At 41.1% G+C, this 27,214-nt stretch overlaps 1 protein-coding gene and 1 pseudogene across 4 annotated transcripts in view; both read left to right on the top strand.

Annotated features, from left to right (window-relative positions):
• The window catches only part of SLC25A26 (solute carrier family 25 member 26), a 164,980-nt gene that overhangs the window by 124,695 nt on the left and 13,071 nt on the right, over positions 1-27,214 (top strand). For all 4 annotated transcript variants that reach the window (XM_088831619.1, XM_088831620.1, XM_055414282.2 and 1 more), the window contains one exon: positions 25,080-25,149. In XM_088831619.1, coding sequence (XP_088687745.1) covers positions 25,080-25,149 — 70 coding nt within the window. The remainder of the gene's footprint in view (positions 1-25,079; positions 25,150-27,214) is intronic.
• Positions 15,946-17,099, top strand: LOC129547997 (cytochrome b-c1 complex subunit 8 pseudogene; annotated as a pseudogene).

Genomic DNA, 27,214 nt, shown 5'->3' on the forward strand with positions numbered 1-27,214 from the left:
CAGGAATCAAACCAGGGTCTCCTGCATTGCAGGAGGATTCTTTACTGACTGAGCTACCAGGAAAGGCCGTTGGGTGCTGTTAACCGTCTTCATTTTGCAGATGTGGAAACTGAAGGAGAGTTTGAGTGCCTTGACTGAGGCTCCAGTAATACTCAAGTGTTAAGGGGTACAGCCGGGATTTGAACCACTGATTCCAGAATTGGTGTCCTTTAAAAAATGTTTTTAATTGGAATGTAGTTGCTTTACAAAGTTGTGTTAGTTTTTGATGTGCAGCAAAGTGAACCAGCTGTATGTTTACCTATGTCCCCTCCTTTTTGAATTTCCTTCCCATTTAGGTTACCACAGAACATTGAGTGAAGTTCCCGTGTGCTGTACATCAGGTTCTCTCATTAGTTATCTGTTTTATACATGGCAGTGTATATATGTCATTCCCAGTCTCACAGTTCATCCCACCCCATCTTTCGCCACCTACCCGTATTCCTTAATATATGATATTTGCCTTTCTATTTCTGACTTGACTGTGTATGACAGCCTCTAGGTCCATCTACATCTCTGCAAATGGCACAATTTTTTTCCTTTTTATGGCCGAGTAATATTCCGAGTTGATGTTCTTAATCATTTTACACATAATTTTGCACATAGTGCATGATGTCTTTAATGATGTTGTTGCTGTTTCATAGGTTCAAAATTTGAGGTTGTATTATTAAATCAGCTTATTTCAGGTGTTTCTACAAATTGTGTTGATTGTTTGACTTGATGATATAAATATGGCTAGTCGGACACAACTGAGCGACTGAACTGAACTGAACTGAACCATATTTCTTAAACCAGTACCACCACCACCCACAGCATTCATGGTTATGCTGTACTTGGGCAAGGGTTAACAGTGTTCATTCAGGAAAGACTCAGCTCTCAGAGACTGACATGGGGTGGGGGTCACATATGGTTTATGGGGATGAGTGGAGCCAGACCACATGTTTCTACGAGCTTGTGTTTTAACTCTGCATTTTGGAGGAAGAAGCTTTGTCTTCTGATCATTTATGTTTATATTCTTTATAGTTATGTCTTTTACACAGCAGGTGTTCACAGCTATTTACTAATTGTTTGGAGGTTAGCATTCTTTTTCAGGGTCAGTGCAAAGTTGGATAGCTGTATACATGAACTGTTTTATTTATAATTTGTTTCTTTTAGAAGTACAATCAGAGCCATAATGTACAGATGTGCTCTTACTGAACCTTAGCCAAACAGTACGCGGATTGTGAAAGGATATGATAAAATTTCCTGTAAGAATGTTAGATTTGCTCTGGTGTCTGAGTATTTAAGTGCAGTATAGAGGATTGTTAACAGTGCTGTCACGTCTAAGTAGTTGTGCTTCTAGCCACAAGGTGTTACGAAGGAAAGCTTTAACTCAGATGCAACATTTGAAGCAAACTGAAAATAAACTCAGTTTATGTGAGATTTTCACATTATGCTGCTGATTTTCTAAGATGAAATCATAGGTTTGCAGTAGAAATCAGGGGCCATTGAATTATCATTTCCGTTACACTACAGTGTATAAAATAGTACATTTTATGTCTTTAAATAGACAGTACTTTATAAAAACTATATTTTTATTCAGATTTATAGGTAATAACTTGTTTATTGTTGTTGATTCTTATTTTAGCAATAGTTAAATGTGTATTATCACTCCACCCTCAAGATTCTTCCATACCTTTAGTAATATGAACGGAATGACAGTAATGGAAAGGGTGCTCCTGCTCAGCGCCTCCTCTGCCCCCATTTCATGTTGTTGTTCAGTCACCCAGTTTATGTCCAACTCTGTGTGACTCCATGGACTGTAGTGTACCAGGCTTCCTTGTCCTTCACTTTCTCCTGGAGCTTGCTCAACCTCCTGTCCGTTGAGTTGGTGTTGCCATCCAACCATCTCATCCTCTGTTGTCCTCTTCTCCTGCCCTCAGTTTCGTGAGGTTGGACAATCTGGTGTCTGCACAGACATGTTTGATCAGAACGTAGATTCCTATAAAGGTTGAGAAGGGAATGATAACAGTAAAAAGATCCTGTATGATTTTACCACACTAAACTTGTTTCCTAAATTAAATACAGCATGCCAACATGGAAAGAAACACTTGAAAATAAGAGCAAAGTATTTTGTATCCAGATCACCAACAAAGTCAGAGTTGCCAATTAGGATTTTTAGCAAAATCGAACTCAAGTCCCCTGCATTGCCAGGTACATTCTTAACCACTGGACCACCAGTGAAGTCCCGATATAATAGCTAATCACCTATGGTATGGAGGGCAGTTGAGTGAAATTAATCATCTGTCTTCAGAGTGTTATAAAATTCTGGTGCTAGACTGACAGCACTGAGACCTGCACAGAAAATTGTGGGGGTATTTTTTTTGTCTTAAATTAATCATCATCAATTATTGTGATGTCATTCATGTGGAACGCAGTAGATGGTTATAGCGCATTCCTGCTGTTGAATTGGAAACATCATGGCGCACAGTTTTGTGATGTTGCACAGTTGGAAGCCGCATGACTCCTTCTGAATATAGCAACTGAAGAAGTGTCACATTTAAGTTTCCCTGCACTGAAGCCAAAATGGCCTATTTTCAATTTGTTGTTTGTTCATAAGACAACTGTACACATTTGGATGGGTCTTTTAAAGTGACCAAGCCTCCTCTTCATGCTGTACTTTTAAAAAATTATTTATTTTTTAATTGGAAGATAATTGGTTTACAGTGTTGTGTGTCTGCTATATAAAAAAGTGAATCAGCTCTGTGTATACATCTGTCCCTTCCTCTTGTGTTTACCTCCTGACCCCCACCCCCAGTGCACCCCTTTAGATCATCACAGAGCACCAGGCTGAGCTCCGTGAGATATACAACAGCTTCCCACTAGCTATCTGTTTTACACACTAACAAGTTCCATTTATCCGGAAATAGTTATACATTGGCAAGTCGTTCTCCCCAGAAGCACCAAAAAATATGTATAATAAGGAGTCACTTGTTCTTCTTAATCTGCTGAAGGTTTCTCATCTGACTGCCAGTTCTCAGGAGAAAGACCTCATTCAGTTCAGTTCAGTCGCTCAATCTTGTCCGACTCTTTGCGACCCCATGAATCACAGCATGCCAGGCCTCCCTGTCTATCACCAAATCCCGGAGTTCACTCAAACTCATGTCCATCGAGTTGGTGATGCCATCCAGCCATCTCATTCTCGGTCGTCCCCTTCTCCTCCCACCCCCAATCCCTCCCAGCATCAGAGTCTTTTCCAGTGAGTCAACTCTTCGCATGAGGTGGCCAAAGTATTGGAGTTTCAGCTTTAGCATCAGTCCTTCCAATGAACACCCAGGACTGATCTCCTTTAGAATGGACTGGTTGGATCTCCTTGCAGTCCAAGGGACTCTCAAGAGTCTTCTCCAGCACCACAGTTCAAAGCATCAATTCTTCGGCGATCAGCTTTCTTCACAGTCCAACTCTCACATCCATACATGACCACGGGAAAAACCATTTCTCTTCTATTCATCCCAGCCTCTCCTTTCCACCTTGTGCCCACAAGTCTATGTCTGCATCTCTATTTCTGCCCTGCGCATAGGTTCATTGGTACCGTTTTTCTAGATTCCATATGTATCTTTGTTAATTTACAGTACTTTTTTTCTCTGCCTGACTTGCTTAACTCTGTGTGACAGATTCTAGGTCTATCCACATCACTGCAAATGACTCAACTTTGTTCCTTTTTCTGGCTGAGTAATATTCCATTTTAGATATGTACTTGTTGTTGTTCAGCTGCTCAGGTATGTTCAATTCTGTGTGACCCCATGGACTGCAGCATGCCAGGCTTCCCTGTCCTCCACCATCTCCCAGCGCTTGCTCCAGTCCATTGAGTCAGTGATGGCATTCAACCATCTCATCTTTTGTTGTCCCCTTCTCCTCCTGCCATCTATCTTTCCCAGCATCAGGGTCTTTTCAAATGGGTTGACTCTTCCCATCATCAAGTGGCCAAAGTATTGGAGCTTCAGCTTCAGTCCTTCCAATGAATATTTGGGGTTGATTTCCTTTACAGTTGACTGGTTTGATTTCCTTGCAGTCCAAGGGACTCTCAAGAGTCTTCTCCAGCATCACAGTTCGAAAGCATCAATTCTTTGGAGCTCAGCCTTCTTTATGGTCCAACTCTCACTTCCACACATGACTATTGGAAAAACCATAGCTTTGACTAGATGGACCTTTGTCAGCAAAGTAATGTCTCTGCTTTTTAATATGCTGTCTAGTTTGGTCATAACTTTTCTTCCAAGGAGTAAGTGTCTTTTAACTTCATGGCTGCAGTCACCATCTGCAGTGATTCTGGAGCCCAGGAAAATAGGATCTGTCCCAGTTTCCATTGTTTCCCCATCTATTTGCCATGAAGTGATGGGACCAGATGCCATGATCTTTGTTTTTTGAATGTTGAGTTTTAAGCCAGCTTTTTCACTCTCCTCTTTCACCTTCATCAAGAGGCTCTTCAGTTCCTCCTTGCTTTCTGCCATAAGGGTGGTGTCACCTGCATATTTGAGGTTATTGATATTTCTCCTGGGAATCTTGATACCAGCCCGTGCTTCATCAGGCTTGGCATTTTGCATGATGTATTTTGCATATAAGTTAAATAAAAAGGGTGACAATGTAAAGCCTTGACGTACTCCTTTCCTAATTTGGATTTCAGTCCATTGTTTCATGTCCAGTTCTAACTGTGGCTTGTTGACCTGCATACAGGTTTCATAGGAGACACATAAGGTGGTCTGGTATTCCCATCTCTTGAAGAATTTTCCAGTTTGTTGTGATCCACATAGTCAAAGGCTTTAGCATAGTCAATGAAGCAGAAGTGGATATATTTCTGAAATTCTCTTGCTTTTTCTGTGATCCAGTAGATGCTGGCAATTTGATCTGTGGTTCTTCTGCCTTTTCTAAATCCAGCTTGAACATCTGGAAGTTCTTGGTTCACATACTGTTGAAGCCTAGGTTGGAGGATTTTGAGCATGACCTTGCTAGTGTGAGAAATTAGTGCAATTGTCCAGTAGTTTGAACATTGTTTGCTGTTGCCCTTCTTTTGGATTGGAATGAAAACTGACTTCCACTCCTGTGGCCACTGCTGAGTTTTCCAAATTTGCTGACATATTGAGTGCAGCACTTTAACAGCATCATCTTTTGGAATTTGAAATAGCTCAACTGGAATTCCATCACCTCCACTAACTTTGCTTGTAATGATACTTCCTAAGGCCCACTTGACTTCAGACTCCAGGATGTCTGGCTCTAGGTGAGTGATCTCACCATAGTGGTTATCTGGGTCATGATGATCTTTTTTGTACAGTTCTTCTGTGTATTCTTGCCACCTTTTCTTAATATCTTCTGCTTCTGTTAAATTGTTAGCTTACAGTGAACGTTGTCGGATTCTTGATCTCCAAAGAATATTTAGCTTCGGGACCAGGGACCAGGCTTGATCACTAAAGAGCTTTTGTGCAGCAGAGTTTTATTAAAGTATGAAAAGGGGCAGAGAAAGCTTCTGACACAGACATCAGAAGGGGGACAGAGAGTGCCCCCCTCGCTAGTCTAAGCAAGGGAGTTATATACTTTTTAATTGGTTATTACAGTAAATCAAAAGAATGTTTCAAGGTTGTAAAGATCTTACTAGACCCATTCCCATAAGATAACAGGATTAGTCAGAAGGTTTTCAGGAAGGAGAAACTGTCCTCAAGCAGGATACATTATTGTTCTATAGTCCTTACTGAGGAATGTAGAAAAAAACATTTGTCCTTTCCTCCTCCTTGAGAATTCCAGACCCCTATCTCCTCCTTGAGAGCCTTAGACCCCTTTCTCCTCCTTGGGGACCCTGGATTCCTTATCAACCTGCCTAGGAATCGACTCTCGCAGTATATACTACATCTGATATGTGGCCTGCTGCTGCTGCTGCTGCTGCTGCTGCTGCTAAGTCACGTCAGTCGTGTCCGACTCTGTGTGACCCCATAGACGGAAGCTCACCAGGCTCCCCTGTCCCTGGGATTCTCCAGGCAAGAACACTGGAGTGGGTTGCCATTTCCTTCTCCAATGTGTGAAAGTGAAAAGTGAAAGTGAAGTCGCTCAGTCGTGTCCGACCCTTAGCGACCCCATGGACTGCAGCCTACCAGGCTCCTCCATCCATGAAATTTTCTAGGCAAGAGTACTGGAGTGGCTTGCCATTATCCCTCCCAAGTACTTGGAAAAAAAAAGAAAAAAAACTGTGAACAAGGGAAGCTCAAATGCATTTACCAAGTCTTTCTTACTAATTAATACAGACCCCAACAAAGTGAGTTTTTGTTCAAAGGGTTAAATTTTGAACCCATTGTTTTCTTATCAGATTCAATAAACACATAATGAAGCAACATGGTGGCTATTTTCATGAAAGCAGTTGGATTATAATAATGATAATAATTCGATGGTAAGTGGTAACAGTGAATGTTCATTATGTCCTAGGTGCTGTTCATCTTCACAATAACCCAGAAGACTGGATACTGTTATCCCCATTTTGCAGATGCAGAAATAAGGCTCTGAAAGGTTAGGTGACACCCAAAGTTAGATTTAATAAGGAATAAAGTGTACTGCCCTAACTCCAGAGCTTACTCTCTAAATCACTATGATGGCCCACAGGATGGTGACCCACATTTCAAACTGCTTTAATATTCTCTTCTAAAGAAGTCAATTTGATAAAATAAAATTTTTCCCCAGTGAATTTCTCCTTCTCTCTCTTGGAAACTTATTAAATAAGAGTATAAACTGAAACCTGCCATTCAAAAAGAGAAAAGTTTCTCTCCTAGGCCTTACTGCACCCATGCTAAACGAGTAATGACATAAATCAACATAAACTCAACTACAACCAGTAGTTCTCCCTTTGTTGCTGGGCCCAACCAACCCAGAGCACTTACCTTGGGCCTGAAAAGCTCCATGACAGCAATCTTCCCATACATGCCCACCTCTTTGACGGGCCGAAGCCCCTCAGCCGTGACCACATAGATCTCTAATCTCGTATTTTTGGCAATCAACAGGTTCAAGTCTTCCGCTGAAGTGAAGTGTCCGGTGGCCTACATCTTCTTTATCCCTTCATCTGTCGATGTACATTTACATTGCTTCGTGTCCTGGCTGTTGTAAATAGTGCTGCAGTGAACTTTGGGGTTCATGTGATGTATTGAATTATGGTTTTCTCAGGGTATATTCCCATAGTGGGGTTGCTGGGTCATATGGTAGTTTTGTTCCTAGTTTCTAAAGGAATCTCCATCCTGGTTTCCGTAGTGGCTGTATCAGTTGACATTCCCACGAAAGTGCAAGAGGGTTCCCTTTTCTCTACATTGTCTCCGTCATTTATTGTCATAGATTTTGATGATGGCCATTCTGACCGGTATGAGGTGATAACCTTATTGTAGTTTTGTTTTGCATGTCTCTAATAACGTGCATCCTTGTGCTCTTTTTTTTTATATATATAAATTTATTTATTTTAATTGGAGGCTAATTATTTTACAATATTGTATTGGTTTTGCCATACTTTGACATGAATGCACCATGTGTGTACATGTTTTCCCTATCCTGAACCCCCCTCCCACCTCCCTCCCCATCCCATCCCTCTGGGTCATCCCAGTACACCAGCCCCGAGCATCCTGTATCATGCATCGAACCTGGACTGGCAATTAGTTTCACACATGATAATGTACATGTTTCAGTGCCATTCTCCCAAATCATCCCACCCTCGCCCTCTCCCACAGAGTCCAGAAGACTGTTCTATACATCTGTATCTGTGTTGCTGTCTCGCATACAGGGTTATCGTTACCATCTTCCTAAATTCCATATATATGCGTTAGTATACTGTACTGGTGGTTTTTTTTCTGGCTTACTTCACTCTGTATAATAGGCTCCAGTTTCATCCACCTCATTAGAACTGATTCAAATGTATTCATTTTAATGGCTGAGCAATATTCCATTGTGTATATGTACCACAGCTTTCTTATCCATTCGTTGGCTGATGGACATCTAGGTTGCTTCCATGTTCTGGCTGTTATAAACATTGCTGCGATGAACACTGGGGTACACGTGTCTGTTTCAATTCTGGTTTCCTCGGTGTGTATGCCCAGAAGTGGGATTGCTGGGTCGTATGGCAGTTCTGTTTCTAGTTTAAGAAATCTCCATACTGTTCTCCATAGTGGCTGTACTAGTTTGCATTCCCACCAACAGTGTAAGAGGGTTCCCTTTTCTCCACACCCTCTCCAGCATTTATTGCTTGTTGACTTTTGGATAGCAGCCATTCTGACTGGCGTGAAATGGTACCCCATTGTGGTTTTGATTTGCATTCCTCTGATAATGAGTGATGTTGAGCATCTTTTCATGTGTTTGTTAGCCATCTGTATGTCTTCTTTGGAGAAATGTCTGTTTAGTTCTTTGGTCCATTTTTTGATTGGGTCGTTTATTTTTCTGGAATTGAGCTGCAGGAGTTGCTTGTATATTTTTGAGATTAATTCTTTGTCTGTTGCTTCATTTGCTATTATTTCCTCCCATTCTGAAAGCTGTCTTTTCACCTTGCTTATAGTTTCGTTTGCTGTGCAAAAGCTTTTGATTTTAATTAGGTCCCATTTGTTTCTTTTTGCTTTTATTTCCAATATTCTGGGAGGTGGGTCATGGAGGATCCTGCTGTGATTTATGTCGGAGAGTGTTTTGCCTATGTTCTCCTCTAGGAGTTTTATAGTTTCTGGTCTTACATTTAGCTCTTTAATCCATTTTGAGTTTATTTTTGTGTATGGTGTTAGAAAGTGTTCTAGTTTCATTCTTTTACAAGTGGTTGACCAGTTTTCCCAGCACCACTTGTTAAAGAGATTGTCTTTTCTCCATTGTATATTCTTGCCTCCTTTGTCAAAGATAAGGTGTCCATAGGTGCGTGGATTTATCCCTGGGCTTTCTATTTTGTTCCATTGATCTGTATTTCTGTCTTTGTGCCAGTACCATACTGTCTTGATGACTGTGGCTTTGCAGTATAGACTGAAGTCCGGCAGGTTGATCCCCCTAGTTGCATTCTTCTTTGTCAAGATTGTTTTGGCTATTCGAGGATTTTTGTATTTCCATACAAATTGTGAAATTATTTGTTCTAGCTCTGTGAAAAATACCATTGGTAGCTTGATAGGGATTGCATTTAATCTATAGATTGCTTTGGGTAGTATACTCATTTTCACTATATTGATTCTTCCAATCCACAAACATGGTATATTTCTCCGTCTACGAGTGTCCTCTTTGATTACTTTCACCAGTGTTTTATAGTTTTCTATATATAGGTCTTTTGTTTCTCTAGGTAGATATATTCCTAAGCATTTTATTCTTTTCATTGCAATGGTGAATGGAATTGTTTCCTTAATTTCCCTATTTTCTCATTATTAGTGTATAGGAATGCAAGGGATTTCTGTGTGTTGACTTTATATCTTGCAACTTTACTGTATTCATTGATTAGCTCTAGTAATTTTCTGGTGGAGTCTTTAGGGTTTTCTGTGTAGAGGATCATCTGCAAGTGAGAGTTTCACTTCTTCTTTTCCAGTTTGGATTCCTTTTATTTCTTTTTCTGCTCTGATTGCTGTGGCCAAAACTTCCAAAACTATGTTGAATAGTAGTGGTGAGAGTGGGCACCCTTGTCTTGTTCCTGACTTTAGGGGAAATGCTTTCAATTATTCACCATTGAGGATAATGTTTGCTGTGGGTTTGTCGTATATAGCTTTTGTTATGTTGAGGTATGTTCCTTCTATTCCTGCTTTCTGGAGGGTTTTTACCATAAATGGATGTTGAATTTTGTCAAAGGCTTTCTCTGCATCTATTGAGATAATGATATGGCTTTTATTTTTCAGTTTGTTAATGTGGTGTATTACATTGATTGATTTGCAGATATTGAAGAATCCTTGCATCCCTGGGATAAAGCCCACTTGGTCATGATGTATGATCTTCTTAATGTGTTGTTGGATTCTGATTGCTAGAATTTTGTTAAGGATTTTTGCATCTATGTTCATCAGTGATATTGGCCTGTAGTTTTCTTTTTTTGTGGCATCTTTGTCAGGTTTTGGTATTAGGGTGATGGTGGCCTCATAGAATGAGTTTGGAAGTTTACCTTCCTCTGCAATTTTCTGGAAGAGTGTGAGTAGGATAGGTGTTAGCTCTTCTCTAAATTTTTGGTAGAATTCAGCTGTGAAGCCGTCTGGACCTGGCCTTTTGTTTGCTAGAAGATTTCTGATTACAGTTTCAATTTCTGTGCTTATGATGGGTCTGTTAAGATTTTCTATTTCTTCCTGGTTCAGTTTTGGAAAGTTGTACTTTTCTAAAAATTTGTCCATTTCTTCCACGTTGCCCATTTAATTGCTGACAGTAGTCTCTTATGATCTTTTGTATTTCTGTGTTGTCTGTTGTGATCTCTCCATTTTCATTTCTAATTTTATTGACTTGATTTTTCTCCCTTTGTTTCTTGATGAGTCTGGCTAATGGTTTGTTAATTTTATTTATCCTCTCAAAGAACCAGCTTTTGGCTTTGTTGATTTTTGCTATGGTCTCTTTTATTTTGCACTTATTTCTGCCCTGATTTTTAAGATTTCTTTCCTTCTGCTTACTCTTTGGTTCTTCATTTCTTCCTTTTCTAGTTGCTTTAGATGTAGAGTTAGGTTATTTATTTAACTTTTTTCTTGTTTCTTGAGGTATGCCTGTATTGCTATGAACCTTCCCCTTAGCAATGCTTTTACAGTGTCCCACAGGTTTTGGGTTGTTGTGTTTTCATTTTCATTCGTTTCTATGCATATTTTGATTTCTTTTTTGAGTTCTTCTGTGATATGTTGGCTATTCAGCAGTGTGTTGTTCAGCCTCCATATGTTGGAATTTTTAATAGTTTTTCTTCTGTAATTGAGATATAATCTTACTGCATTGTGGTCAGAAAAGATGCTTGGAGTGATTTCAATTTTTTTGAATTTACCAAAGCTAGATTTATTGCCCAGGATGTGATCTATCCTGGAGAAGGTTCTGTGGGTGCTTGAGAAAAAGGTCACTTGGCCCAGGCTTGGATGCCCAGTTGTTTCCTGGTATGGAGCCTGCTGTTTGCTCTCTGTCCTGTGAATGAACACTGGGGCTTATTGCTGTAACCCTGGTGGGAATGTGTGTGGGGAAGCCTTGAAGTTACTTCATGCTGTTCTTCCTCTGATGGGCCTTGAACTATGAGTGAAGAATGACTTGGAAAATTTGAACAACTTGATTGTTTTTGTAGTGCTACCACTAAATGTTCAGAATTCCTCATAATATATTGAATACTACTGATAATAGAAATATCATTAATTGAAAAAACAGGCCTGCTGTTTAAGAATTGCATACCTTTAAGCATTGTGAATGGTGGAATTCAGTGAAGGTCTGTGTCTTACTATTGTACCTATTTTCATTTCCCAGTTTTATGAGTATACTTGGGTTATGTAAGATGTGAACATTAGGGTAGGCTGGGTGAAGGGTGTATGGAACCTCTGCTATTTTTGTAAATTTTCTGTAAGTCTAAAATTACTCCAAAGTGAGATTTTTAAAATAAGCTACTAGAAATAGTTTCCAATCATCCTGTGTTAAGGAAGCTTTACTCAAGACAAACCGCAAAAGTGAAATTTAGAACATATCTGACTGCCATTCTCATTACTTGAAATGTTCATTAACATGAGATGTAAACAAATGAGCATGGATTCATCTGAAAAGTTCATTCTTTATTTGAAAAGAAAATGGAAACAGGAGTTTGAATTTTGATAAATAAGCAAACACCAAGTAAAGTATGGCTGCTTGATTTTTTAAAAGTCTTATTTAGGTTTATTTATTTAGATTCTAAAGGAGATAAATCCTGGGTGTTCATTGGAAGGACTGATGCTAAAGCTGAAACTCCAATACTTTGGCCACCTCATGTGATGAGTTGACTTATTGGAAAAGACTCTGATGCTGGGAAGGATTGGGGGTGGGAGGAGAAGGGGACAACAGAGAATGAGATGGCTGGATGGCATCACCGACTCGATGGACATGAGTTTGAGTGAACTCCGGGAGTTGGTGATGGACAGGAAGGCCTGGCGTGCTGTGATTCATGGGGTAGCAGAGAGTCGGACACAACTGAGCGACTGAACTGAACTGAACTGAACTGAACTGACTGATTTAGGTTCCCAAGCTTTGTCACCTCATTTGAGACACCAGCACTGTGGTTTTCATATTTGGGTCCCCTCTCTGCGCCTTTACAGGAGTCATGATTAGACCTCAGTGGCAATGGAAATACTTATGTTTAGAAATTATGGCAAGTAAAATTTTTGATGTTGAGGCCTTTAAAAAAAATTCTCCATTACAAACTCACATTATTTAACTAAATTTTATTGACATCAAACTATAACTTGCATATTGTAGCTTCTCTAGAAGGTGAGCTGTGTATCAAGGAAGCTTACAAATGTTGTTTATATACTGTTCTGTCTACAAGACACATGGCTTTGAGGGAACCATAACAACCAGGTTCAGCTCCCCCACTTTCTGTCTGACCTCAGGCAAGTTACTTGACATTGGTTTGCACCGCCCCACACCTGTGTTTATGGATAATAATACACACCTTTCAAAATTAAATGAGAAATGTGAAATCTTTGCATAGTTTCTAGGTACTCAGGAAGTGGCCAGTAATACTGTCAATCATAGTCATTCATACTGTTGGCTGACACTACATTTTTATTCCATTTTCCACTGCTCTTAAAGTATTCAAAGTTCATAAACAATAATGCTACACTTCCTGCGAGTAATCTTTCCTGTTCTTCCAGTCAGTTTTTTGTCACTCATGACCCTCTAGTTCCTGCATAATAAATAAGTAATTTCAAAATGATTTCATAATTCATATATAGTACTTTTTACCAGCCAGGTTCTTGTCATTATTCTTGTAGCTTAATGAATTTAAAGTTACTCTCAGATGAATAATTTGTGAACACCACTTACCTTTTTTTGGGTAAAGATTTATTTATTTGCTTATTTTTTGGCTGTGCTAGGTCTTCATTACTGCACAGGCTTTTCTCTAGTTGTGGCAACTGGGGGCTACTCTCAAATTGTGATGCATGGACTTCTCATTGTGGTGAATCACGGGCTCTAGAGCACACAGGCTTCAACAGTTGTGACTTCTGGGCTTTAGAGCACAGGCTTAATAGTTGTGATGCATGGGCTTAGTTGATCCATGGCACGTGGGATCTTCCCAGGCCAGGGATCGAATCCGTGTCTCCTGCGTTGGCAGGTGGATTCTTTACCCCTAAGTCAGCAGGGAAGCCCCCACAGCACTTTTCTCTTTAGCTTAGTGTCAGTATTCTTTTATTCAGGCAATTCTTTATTTTAAAAAATCACACATAATCAAAAAATTTTTTTATTGTAAAATTCACGTAATAGAAAACATACTATATTAACCTTGTTTAGCTGTACAGTTCAGTGGCACTTAAGTACATTCACATTGTTGTACAACTCTCACCATCCATGTCCTGAATTTTTCATCTTCCTAACCTGAAGCTGTTCCATTAATTACTAACTTCCATTCCCCACACCCCCCACCCCTATCTCCAGCATCTATGAGTGTACTTCCTGGCTATGACTTTGACTATTCTAGGTACTTCATGTAAGTGGAATCAAACAGTATTTGTCTGTTGCTGCTGCTGCTAAGTCACTTCAGTCGTGTCCGACTCTGCGTGACCCCATAGACGGAAGCCCACCAGGCTCCCCCGTCCCTGGGATTCTCCAGGCAAGAACACTGGAGTGGGTTGCCATTTCCTTCTCCAATGTGTGAAAGTGAAAAGTGAAAGTGAAGTTGCTCAGTCGTGTCCGACCCTTAGCGACCCCATGGACTGCAGCCTACCAGGCTCCTCCATCCATGGGATTTTCTAGGCAATAGTACTGGAGTACCTAATGTATATTGGCGGAGAAGGCAATGGCACCCCAATCTAGTACTCTTGCCTGGAAAATCCTGTGGGCGGAGGAGCCTGGTAGGCTGAAGTCCATGGGGTTGTGAAGAGTTGGAAACAACTGAGAGGTTTCACTTTTACTTTTCACTTTCATGCATTGGAGAAGGAAATGGCAACTCATTCCAGTGTTCTTGCCTGGAGAATCCCAGGAATGGGGGAGCCTGGTGGGCTGCCGTCTATGGGGTCGCACAGAGTTGGACACGACTGAAGCGTCTTAGCAGCAGCAGCAATGTATATTGGGGGCTTCCCTGGTGACTCAGTGGTAAAGAATCCACCTACCGATGTACAAGATGTGGGCTTGATCCCTGGGCTGGGAAGATCCCCTGGAGAAGGGAACAGTAGCCCACTCCAGTATTCTTGCCTGGGAAATCCCATAGACAGAGGAGCCTGGTGGGCTACAGTCCATGGGGTTGCAGAAGAGTCTGACTAGTAACTAAACAACAACAAAATGAATATTGGAATGCATTAACTCAGTACATGTCCTACAGACAGATTATACCTCCCCCCCACCCCCCGTGCTGTACAGCAGGCCTTACGCATCTGCTTCATACATCGTAGTGGACATAGTCAATCCCACTCTCCCAGTCCATCCCACCCCCTCACCCCCTTGATGTCCAAACGTTTGTGCTCTCCGACTGCGTGTCAATATATTCTGCTTTGCAAATAGGTGCATCAGTACCATTTTTCTAGATTCCACATAGAAGTATTAATATATGATGTTTGTTTTTCTATTCCTGACTTCGCTTTGTGTGACAGACTCTAGGTCCATTCATGTCTCTGCAAATACAGTTTTGTTCCTTTTTATAGCCAAATAACATTCCATTGTATGTATTTACCACATCTTTATCCATTCTTCTGTTGATAGACATTTAGGTTGTTTCCATGTCCTGGCTATTGTAAATAGTGCTGCAGTGAACACTGGGGTGCGTGTATCTTTTGGAATTATGATTTTCTCTGGATATCTGCCCAGGAGTGGAATTGCTGGGTCATATGGTAGTCCATTCTAAAGGAGATCAATCCTGGGTGTTCATTGGAAGGACTGATGCTAAAGCTGAAACTGCAATAGTTTGGCCACCTCATGCGACGAGTTGACTCACTGGAAAAGACTCTGATGCTGGGAAAGGTTGGGGGCGGGAGGAGAAGGGGACGACAGAGAATGAGATGGCTGGATGGCATCACTGACTCTGTGGACATGAGTTTGAGTGAACTCTGGGAGTTGGTGATGGACAGGGAGGCCTGGCGTGCTGTGATTCATGGGGTCGCGGAGAGTCGGACACGACTAAGCAACTGAACTGATGGTAGTTCTGTGTTTAGTTTTTTAAGGAACCGCTGTACTGTTCTCCACAGTGGTTGTATCAATTTGCATTCCTATCAACAGTGTAAGAGTGTTCCCTTTTCTTCACAGCCTCTCTAGCATTTAGGGGTTTGTAAATTCTTTGATGATGTCTATTCTGATTGGTGTGAGGTGCTACCTCGTAGTTTTGATTTGCATTTCTCTTAATAATTATTGATGTTGAGCATCTTTTCATATGCCTCTTGGCCATTTGTATGTCATCTTGGAGAAAAATCTGTTTAGATCTTCTCCTTTGTCTGATCAGCTTGTTTGTTTTTTTGATATTGAGCTGCATGAGAAAATTCGTATTACTTAAAGCACATTATTTTTTCCATTGACATCATTCGTTCATTCACTTGGTTATTGTGATATCATTCTAGTAAAAGTTATCATCTGTATCAGTTCAGTTCAGTCGCTCAGTCGTGTCCGACTCTCCGCGACCCCATGAATCACAGCACGCCAGGCCTCCCTGTCCATCACCAACTCCCGGAGTTATAGAACTATGAAATGTCCTGCCTGGAGACAGTCGGGAAGTAGTTCTCCCAGAAGTGACCTCACCGCCTCCGGGCGCGGCGTCCGGTCCTACCGGAAGTGGCGGACGGAAGGCGGAGGGTCCTGAGCTGTGGCGGGCGAGGTGACCTCGAGGCCGCCGCGACCATGGGCCGCCAATTTGGGCATCTGACACGGGTGCGGCTTGTGATCGCCTACTGCTTGTCGCCCTTCGAGCAGCGCGCCTTCCCGCACTACTTCAGCAGGGGCATCCCCAGTGTGCTGCGCCGAACTCGGGCGTGCATACTTCGCGACGCGCCGCCGTTCTGTGTTTTATCTTGTCTACACATGGGGAACGCAGGAGTTTGAGAAATCGAAGAGGAAGAATCCAGCTGCCTATGAAAATGACAAATAAGCTACTCATCTGGATAATGCTTCCTTGTCTCTGAAAGACCCTTCTCTGGGAGAGGAGTGTATATTGTAGTGTCTTGAAGACACAATAAACTTATTATTGGCTTAAAAAGAAAAAGAACTATGAAATGTCTTATAGATACCTTCTGTTTGCTTTCAAGACATCTCTAACCTATAGACGCAAGTCGGAGCGTTTATAAACTCTGTCACTACCTGTTTAAACTTCGGCAAGGCGCTTAACTTCTCTGAGCCTCAACTTCCTTGTTTGTGAAATGATTAAATGGCAAATACGCTGGAAGACTGTGGTTAGGATTATGTGAGTTAATGTATGTAAAGTGTTTGGTGCCTGGAGCGTAGTAAGTTCTGTGGGAGTGTAGTTACTGTGGCTCCTGTTACAATGCTCTGTGTTTGCCATGGAATTTTTTCACTTGAATCTTAATCTTTTGGTTCTACAGAATTTTTTGTTTATTTATTAGTATCATTTTCTAATAAAAAATGATTTCTTTTTATGTTTCTAGGCTAAGTTATTCTGGCCAGGTGATAATGGAAAGATATGCTTATCTTTGGAGATTCTATTTTTAAATTGTGTCTTAAGCCATCTGGGTCTATTTTGATCCAGTGGGTTCCCCCTCCTCCCTTGGCAACCAATATTATTTTTTCTTCCCTAGATTATAGCAGGCACCTCTGTGAAGCCTTCTTCCTCTTATAACCTCTTCTGTCCTCATTGTACCCCCATCAAATATTAGACCTGGGGACTATTTTTTTCCCCCCTGACTCTACACTGCCTGAAATCTAGTAGGTATTGAGTAAATGCTCAATTTATGAATTAAATAGTGTCTCTGATTTTTCTTCTCCTGTATGACATGTGATACACATCTTATTATTTGTTCTTTATTACTAGTTATAAGGCCTTCACAGGTGGCTCAGTGGTAAATAATCCACCTGCCAGTGCAGGAGATCAGCAGACACAGGTTTGATCCCTGGGTCAGGAAGATCTCCTGGAGGAGGAGATGGCACCCAACACCAGTACACTTGCCTGGGAGATTTGATGGACAGAGGAGCCGTGTGGGCTGCCGTCCATGGGGTGGCGAAGAGTCGGACACGACTGCAACTGAGCTCACACACACTACTTACAAACTCGTGTTATTTGTAGTATTTTAAGTCTGTTTGGAGTAAACTTTAACTCTTTGGAGTCCTTGCAGGTTCCAGCAGAAACTGAAGATGACTTTCAGTCATTCCCAAAATGACCATTGATATTTTATGTTTTGTATCCATTTCCCAAAAAGTCAGCAAAGTAAATAATAGTGTTCAAATTGGCATTAGCCTGATAAACATTTTGCCACCTTTAAAGTAAAAAGTTGTGACTTCCCTGGCTATCCAGTGATTAAGATTCTGCTTTCCAAACAGGGGGCATTGGTTTGATCCCTGGTTGGCGAACTAAGGTTCTGTATGCCATGGAGTGTGGCCAAAAATTGAAAAAAGATAAATAGATAAAAAGTTGCTGTTCTACTGATTTGGTTCTTATGCTGTCTCCAGTGTTTGTAAGAAAATTACGTTTGTTTACAAAAGCACACAGATATACTTGGAAACATTATAACATTTACAGAAAAATACCAGAAACTCTGCTTAATGGCAAGACTATCTTTAGAAAGCTGTTTTTGTTCAAACTTACTTTTTTTAGTTAATCTACTTCTACAAGTAAGGTTACAGAAATCTATTTGATTAGCTTTACTGTTAGTCCAGTGATTGCCGTAAACATGCTTTCCAAGTAACCAATCTCATTAGTGAGGTGGAAGAAAACGTTGGAGCTCTGACACCACACATTATTATACGTTTGATTTGTTAGGTAGTTCACATAGTTAGACGTCTGACTGAAGATGCGTTGTTAAAGCTGACAGAGACATACATGCCTTGGTTTGTTTACATGGTGTCTTTTTCATTTCTGTAGCAGCTTTCTCAGCCTTCCAAGTGTATTTTCGGTGGAGAATTATTGAGAGTAGGAAAGGAGCACTAATTAGCTCTTCTTCTAGTTTGCGTGTATATGTATTTAGAGGATAATTGCTTTACAGTGTTGTCTTATTTTCTGATGGACAGTAAAGTGAATTAGCCATTGGACCTCCATGCCGCCCCGCTGAGCTCCCGGTGCCGTACAGTAGCCCCCACTGGCTGTCTGCTGTACACATGGGAGTGTGTATGTCCATGCCGCTCTTTCAGTTCATCGCAGCCTTGCTCTCTCCCTGACCCGTGTCTGCGTGTCCATTCGCTGTATCTGTGTCTGTATTCCTGCCCTGCAAACAGGTTCACCTGTAGCGTTTTTCTAAATTTCCTGTATATTCAGTAATACAGGATACCTGTGTTTCTCTTACTTCACTCCGTATGAAAGATGCTTGGCCCATTCACATCACTACAGATGACCCAATTGCATTCCTTTTCATACTGCTGTTGTTCAGTCACTCAGTCGTTTCTGACTCTTTGTGACCCCATGGACTGCAGCATGCCAGGCTCACCTGTCCTTCACCAGCTCCTGGAGCTTGCTCAAACTCATGTCCATTGAGTTGATGCCATCCAGCCGTCTCATGCTCTGTCATCCCCTTCTCCTCCTGCCTTCATTCTTTCCCAGCATCAGTCTTTTCCCAGTGAGTTGGCTCTTTGCATCAGGTAGCCAAAAAATATGAGAGCTTCAGCTTCAGCACCAGTCCTTCCAATGAGTATTCAGGTTTGATTTCCTTAAGAATTGACTGGTTTGGTCTCCTTGCTGTGCAAGGGACTCTCAAGGGTCTTCTCCAGACCACAGTTTGAAGGCTTCCATTCTTTGGCCACTTGGGCATTCCATTCTTTTGGCATTTTTATTGTCCAGTTCTCACATCCATACATGACTATTGGAAAAAGCGTAGCTTTGACGCTATGCACCTTTGTCAGCAAAGTAATGTCTCTGCTTTTTAATATGCTGTCTATGTTGGTCATAGCTCTTCTTCTAAGGAGCAAGTGTCTTTTAATTTCATGGCTGCAGTCACCATGTGCAGTGATTTTGGAGCCCCCCAAAATAAAGTCAGCCACTGTTTCCACTGTTTCCCCATCTATTTGCCATGAAGTGATGGGACCAGATGCCATGACCTTTGTTTTTTGAATGTTGAGTTTTAAGCCAGATTTTTCACTCTCCTCTTTCACCTTCATCAAGAGGCTCTTTAGTTCCTCTTCCGTTGCTGCCATTAGGGTGATTTCATTTACCTATCTGAGGTTATTGATATTTCTCCCAGCAATCTTGATCTCAGCTTGTGCTTCATCCAGCCTGGCATTTTGCATGATGCACTCTGCAGATAAGTTAAATAGGCAGGGTGACAATATACAGCCTTGATGTACTCCTTTCCCAATTTGGAAGCAGTCTGTTGTTCCATGTTCAGTTCTAACTGTTGCTTTTTGACCTGCATACAGATTTCTCAGGAGGCAGGTCAGGTGGTCTGGTATTACCATCTCTTGAAGAATTTTCAGCTTATTGTGATCTCTGCAGTCAAAGGCTTTAGCATAGTCCGAAATAGATGTTCTGGAATTCTCTGACTTTTTCTATGACCAACGGATGTTGGCAATTTGATCTGTGGTTCCTCTGCCTTTTCTAAATCCAGCTTGAACATCTGGAAGTTCTTTGTTCGCATACTGTTGAAGCCTAGCTTGAAGGATTTTGAGCATTACTTTGCTAGCGTGTGAGATGAGTGCAATTGTGCTGTAGTATGAACATTCTTTGGCATTGCACTTCTCTGGAATTGGAATGAAAACTGACCTTTTCTAGTCCTATGGCCACTGCTGAGTTTTCCAAATTTGCTGGCATATTGAGTGCAGCACTTCCACAGCATCATCTTTCAGGATTTGAAATAGCTCAAACTGGAATTCCATCACCTCCACTAGCTTTGTTCTAGTGATGCTTGCTACGGCCCACTTGACTTCGCACTTCAGGATGTCTGGCTCTAGGTGAGTGATCACACCATCATGGTTATCTGGATCATGAAGATCTTTTTTGTGTAGCTCTTCTTTGTGGGCTTGTCACCTCTTCTTAGTATCTTCTTTTTCTGTTAGGCTCATACTGTTTCTGTTCTTTATTGTGCCCGTGTTTGCATGAAGTGTTCCCTTGGTATCTCTTAATATTCTTGAAGTGATCTCTAGTCTTTCGTATTCTGTTGTTTTCCTCTATTTCTTTGCATTGTTTGCTTTAAAAGACTTTCTTATCTCTGCTTGCTGTTCTGTGGAACTCTGCATTCAGATGGGTATATCTTTCCTTTTTCTCCTTTGCCTTTCAATTTTTTCCTTTTCTTAGTTATTTGTAAGGCCTCCTCAGACAACCATTTTGCCTTTTTGCATCTCTTTTTCTTGGGGATGGTTTTGATCACCACGTCCTGTGCAGTGTTAGGAACATTCATCTGTAGTTCTTCAGGCACTCTGTCTGTCAGATCTAATCCCTTGAATATATTTGTCACTTCTACTGTATAATCATAATGGATTTGATTTAGGTCATACCTGAATAGCCTAGTGGTTTTCCCTACATTCTTCAATTTAAGTCTGAATTTTGCAATAAGGAGTTCATGATCCAAGCCACAGTCAGCTCCTGGTCTTATTTTTGCTGACTGTATGGGGCTTCTCCATCTATACAGTCTCCCATCTGTATGGCTACAAAGAATATAATCAATCTGATTTCAGTATTGACCATTTGGTGACATCCATGTGTAGAGTTGTCTCTTGTGTTGTTGGAAGAGGGTGTTTGCTGTGACCAGTGCATTCTTTTGGAAAAACTCTGTCACCTTTTGCCCTGCTTCATTCTGTACTCCAAGGCCAAACTTGCCTGTTACTCCAGGTATCTCTTGACTTCCTACTTTTGCATTCCAGTCCCCTGTGATGAAAAGGACATCTTTTTTTGGTGTTAGTTCTAGAAGGTCTTGTAGGTCATCAGCTTCTTTGGCATTAGTGTTTGTGGCCTAGACTTGAATTATGTGATATTGAATGATTTGCCTTGGAAATTAACAGAGATCATTCTGTCATTTTTGAGTTTTCACCCAGGTACTGCATTTCGGACTCTCTTGTTGACTACGAGGACCAGTCCATTTCTTCTAAGAGATTCTTGCCTACAATTGTAGATATAATGGTCATTTGAATTAAATTCACCCATTCCAGTCCATTTTAGTTCACTGATTGCTAAAATGTTGATGGTTCACTCTTTCCATCTCCTTTCTGATCACTTCCAATTTACCTTGTTTCATGGACCTGCTAACATTGCAGGTTCCTATAGGTGCTGGAGAAGACTCTTGAGAGTCCCTTGGACTGCAAGGAGATCCAACCAGTCCATTCTAAAGGAGATCAACCCTGGGTGTTCATTGGAAGGACTGATGCTAAAGCTGAAACTCCAATACTTTGGCCACCTCATGCGAAGAGTTGACTCACTGGAAAAGACTGATGCTGGGAGGGATTGGGGGCAGGAGGAGAAGGGGACGACAGAGAACGAGATGGCTGGATGGCATCACCGACTCGATGGACATGAGTTTGAGTGAACTTTGGGAGTTGGTGATGGACAGGGAGGCCTGGCATGCTGTGATTCATGGGGTCGCAAAGAGTCAGACACGACTGAGTGACTGAACTGAACTGAACTGATACAGTATTGTTCTTGACAGCATCAGACTTTACTTTCACCACCAGACACATCCACAGCTGGGCATTGTTTCCCCTTTGGCTCAGCATCTTTGTTCCTTCTGGAGTTGGAGAGTCAGACACAACTTAGCAACTAAACAGCAATGTTCCATTGTATATATGTACCGCATCTTTATCTATGGATGGACATTTAGGTTGCTTCCAGGTCTTTAGCTATTGTAAATAGTGCTAGAGTGAACATTGGGTTGCATATGTCGTTTTGAATTATGGGTTTCTCAGAGTATATGCCAGTAGTGGGATTGCTGGTAGTTCTGGTTTTAACTTTTTAAGGAACCTCCATACTCTTCTCCATGGTGGCTGTATGAATTTACATTCCCACCGGAACTGAACCTCCATACTCTTCTCCATGGTGGCTGTATGAATTTACATTCCCACCGGAACTGCACAAGGGTTCCCTTTTCTCCATATCCTCTGTAGCACTTGGGGATTTGTAGAGTTTTAAGTTTGAAGTTAAGTTTATTTGTTTAATTTTATTTTCAGTTGCTATGAGTCTTCGTTGCTGTGAGTGGTCTTTCTCTAATTGCAGTGAGCAGGGGCTACTCTTCACGGTACACGGGCTTCTCATTGTGGTGGCCTCTCTCTTGCTGTGGATCATAGCTTCTAGGTGCACAGGCTTCATTATTTGCAGAACTCTGGCTGAGTAGTTGTGGCACACGGGCTTAGCTGCTGCAAGGCATGTGGGATCCAAACCCATGTACTCTGCTTTGGGAGGTGGGTTCTTAGCCACTGTATCACTGTGGAAGTCCAGGTTTGTAGGTTTTTTGATGATGGCTATTTGGTGGTATCCCATTGTAGTTTGATTTGCATTTCTCTAATAATGAGCAGTGGTGAGCATCTTTTCATGTTCAGTGGCCATCCATATGTCTTCTTTGGAAAAATTTCTGTTTAGGCTTTGTGCCCATTTTTTGATTGGGTTATTATTATTTTTGATATAGAGCTGAATGAACTGCTTCTGTATTTTGGAGATTAATCCTTTGTCTGTTCCTTTATTTGCAAATATTTTCTTCCATTCTGAGGGTTGTCCTTTCATCTTGTTGATGGTTTCCTTTGCTATGCAAAAGCTTTTAAGTTTAAGTAGGTCCCATTTGTTAGTTGTGGTATATTTGATCATCTGTGAAAATGTCACACCACCTTTGACAGGATATTATATATACCGTTCTAACCGTTGTAATGAATATATTCAAGAGGTCTTATTTCTAATATTCTTTGTCCTTATTGCGGTACTTGCCATTATGCTAGAGGTCCTAAGCAGTTCAGTAAGGCAAGAAAAATAAAAGGCAGTAATTAAGAAAGAACTGTCAAAACTCAATAATTACAAAACAGACAATCCAATAAAAATGTGCAAAACATTTGAACAGACACTTCGTAAAGAAGATATTTTATGGATGGTAAAAAAAGTACATGAAAAGGAGCTCAGCATTATTAGGGAAATACATATTGAAACCACAATGAAATACCACTGCATACAAATTAAAATGGTAAAATATTAAAAATACTGACAATAGCAGATATCGGAAGAGATGTAAAGAAACTGGTCTAAATGTAAAATGGTACAACAGTTTCTAAAACAATTAGATAGTTTCTTAAAAAGTATACCTACATACATCTGCCACGTGGTTCAGTTATTTCACTCCGAGGTATTTTTCCAAGAGAAATGAAGGCATGTGTCCATATGAAGTCATAAACATTCATAACAGTTTTATTAGTAGTAGCCCCAAACTGGAAAAATCGCAAAGGTCTATCAACAGGCAGATACATAGACAAATAATGTTACATCTATACAATGGACTATTATTTAACCAATAAAAAGGAACAAATGATTGATATCCACATTAACAGCAAATCATACAAAAAATCTGAAGGAAAGAATTTGTGTTAAAAAGTTAATGTATAATTGCATTTATATAAAATTCCAGGAAAGGCAAACTAATCTATAGGGATCAATCAGATCATTTAAGGTTTGGTCAGGAAGGGCAGGAAAGAGGGGTGACAAAGGGACAACAAAGCTTTTTGGGTGATGGATATGTTCATTATCTTAATCATGGCGATGGTTTCATATGTATGTGTATCAGAAGTTACTGTATCACCTACTTTAAATACATGTAGTTTATTGGGTATCATTTATACTTCAAGAAAGCTAAAAACAAAAATAAATAGTGTAGCCTCAGCCTGGATAAAACGAGACTAGCAACAGGACCCGACTCTTAGGATTGTTATGAGGACTGTGGGTGGTTGTTTTTTTTTTTTTTTTTTGTATGTTTGTTTGTTTTGGTTTGGTTTTGGTTTTTTATTTATTTATTTAAATTAATAAAAAATATTTATTTAGCTGTATTGGGTCTTCGTTGGGTCATGTGGAGATCTTTCCCGTGGATTGTCTAGTCGTGGCATGTGGGCTTAGTTACTGTGGCAGGTAGGATCTTAGTTCTCTGACTAGGGATCAAACGCATGTCCCCTGCAGTGCAAAGCAGATTCTTAACCACTGGATCACCAGGGAAGTCTCAGGTTTTGATATGTGTTTAGAAGCTGAACCAGGGCCTGACTTTCTCTTCACCATTTGAAATGACTGTATCTTATTTTCTAGTGTATCATAAACTCTCAGCAAGCACGGCACCACACCCCTGCCATCATCTTGCCTAGTCTGAAACTGAGCATGAGTTTTATGTTACACACATTACACAGAGCAGTGTGAAAGCGTTTTGAGGAACTTTACATTGTTTAGTAATAGAATCAGTATCCTTCAAACATGTACAGCATGGATAAAGATTGGAAACAGAACTGTGGAATTTGGTATACACTGCTTTGGACTAATTTGTGTATTATGGTATTTACATGTTTAGAATTATACGGGAAGTATTTTAAATGTTACATTGTCCTAAAGATGTCTGTATTTTTATACTTATGTATAAATGTGTATATGTGTATGTGTATCACACGTATTCCCTGAAAATGGTTTCCTTTGGGCACGCTAATGTCCCTGTCCCCCTGGTTCCTTTGACTTATTTTAGAAGGCCGTTAAGTCCTTGGGAAAATCACTTATGTCATCAGTGAGGAATGCCACCAAAATAGCTTCTCACTTAAGTTCCCATCCCCAGAGCTAACCCACAGGAGGTTCTGATAAATTCAAATATTTAATAACTTGTATTTTTCTTTCTCCTTTACCACAGGCCCTCTGGTCCTGGAGGCAAGATCATGTGGTGGATTCTTGGCAGTCAGCAGTCTGTGGAGCTTTTGCAGGTGCAAAGGATTATATTATACTGGGAAAGACCAAGAAGGGGGAGAAAAATGTGAAAATATTAACTATGCAAAAACAACATTCTTCAGAAATTCCAGATTGTTTAGAAGAAGAGTTCTAGTTTGAGAAAAGAGTGTCTGGGTGGGTGTTGTGGGGGGAGGAACTCCTGCTGAAAAGGTGTCTGCCTGAAAGACAGCCAATTTGTTTTTGACAAATTTTTCGTTTTCTTTTTATTAAAGCCTTCACTCAGGCCCTTGGATTATCTTGAAGATGATTTAGCAAGGCCTCTCAGCGAAGAGCCGAGCTGTGGGTGCAGGGCTCCCAGTGCAGCTGTCTGCCTCGAGCACTTCTTGGGGGGTTTCAGCGAATTCTGTAGGAGGCAGTGATTCACGGTCCGTGTGACATGTTTGACAGCCTCGTAGATTAACTAGTGTCAGGAGAGCAGAGGCTGCTCCACAGCTTACCGAAGGCTAAACTGAACGGTGTAGAAAATACAGAGATCTAAACATCTGGGCATTTTTCTAGACATTAAACAAAGAGCAGAGTGACAGTATGCAATGTCATGCTATCCATCACTTTGTCATACGCATTTTCCAGTGAGGGTTCACGGAGAAGCAGAAACTGGATGGGATTTAGTAAGTGAGAGGTGTACGGTCTGAGAGAGAAAGGCATTTTGTTGTTGGAAATAAAGGTAAGTGAGAATTACGGTTGAAATAAATTGAAACGGAGGTTTGCCAGAAAACTTATGAACTGCTGGTTTTGATGCAAACCCCATAAACTGACAGATACATGGGCTTAGGATACCAGCTCTAGTGGGAAAAAAAAAAATTCATTTCCAATTTGTCCTAGTGGTCGTTGGATGGACTTTTTGTTATAGTGATCAGGAAAACAGAAAACATACATTTTTATAAGATCCTATAGTAATAATTGGACCCATCTGACTTGTAGAATTGATAATCCAAAATAAGACTATTGCCCGTAGATACAAAGCCAGCTCGGATTGATTATGATGGGTGATTGTTTCCACATGATCCCTGTCCTTAGCTGTGTTAAGTGGGTAGGTGGTCTTGATTCGTTTGCCAGTGGTCAGGAGTCCTTACTCCCTGGTATCTACGAGGGTCTGTCTGTGGACCCCCTCTGGGGCCTGGGGGCAAAGTGAGCATGCTGGAAAATTGAGTCATACTGGATAAGGAAGGCCACTTCTTAAAGTGAACATACTATAAAATGTCCGTGTGTTAAATATATATTTTTTTCTGGTCTCTTGCTTTAAGGAGCTAATTCAAAGATGTACTTGCAAATGTATCATTCCTCTTAAGGACGTGTGTGTTCATTCCAGTTCCTTTTTGTGAGAAATGTTGTATGATAGGCAGTAAGCGTTTAGTTTAGTCAGAGGTGGCAGGAGGTGGGGGTGTGGCAGAAGGGGGAGAAACTCGGTATCAGTGATCTCAAGGGTCTCGGCTGGCAGCCGCTTGAAGCAGGGCTTCGGTCCCGGCCAGAGATTGAGAACGGGTCACGGTGGTGAGAGCACCAAATCTTAGCCAGTAGACCAGTGGTCAGTGACAAGACCCTGGCTTTTCAACTGCAGAAAAAAATTCCCAGAGAGATGAAAGGTGAAGTATTTATCAGGTGGCAAAAAGAGTACAGTACGTGTGGACAGGAACACCCACGGGCAGACTGAGCCCCTGAGTCGGCCCTCGGGGCGTGTGAATTACTGTAATGAAGCATTTCTTCCAGCTTTCCTTTGGCCAGTCATTTTGGTTCGCCCGGTTCACAGCCCATATTTGGTATATCTCAGGATTCTTCTGTGTGCGCGCACATGTCTGGTAGCCAAGATGGATTCTACTGCAGAAGTTTATGCGTGGAGCATCTCTTAACGTCACTCCCCTTTCATCTCCAAGGCCTTTTCTGTGCATGTGTGGTTGGGGAGGTCGCCTGACTTTGAGAATGAGAAATATGTGATCTGGGCAGGGCTCAGCCTCCCGTCCTGCTGCTGTCACCTTGGAGTTTCAGTCCACAGGGAGTGAGTCTCCGATCACTTTACCCTGGGTCGGGGAGAGGTGGGCAGTC

This window comes from Moschus berezovskii, chromosome 24 (genome assembly GCF_049115385.1).
Source record: "Moschus berezovskii isolate FMDL1 chromosome 24, NW_MosBer_1.0, whole genome shotgun sequence".
NCBI lineage: Eukaryota > Metazoa > Chordata > Mammalia > Artiodactyla > Moschidae > Moschus > Moschus berezovskii.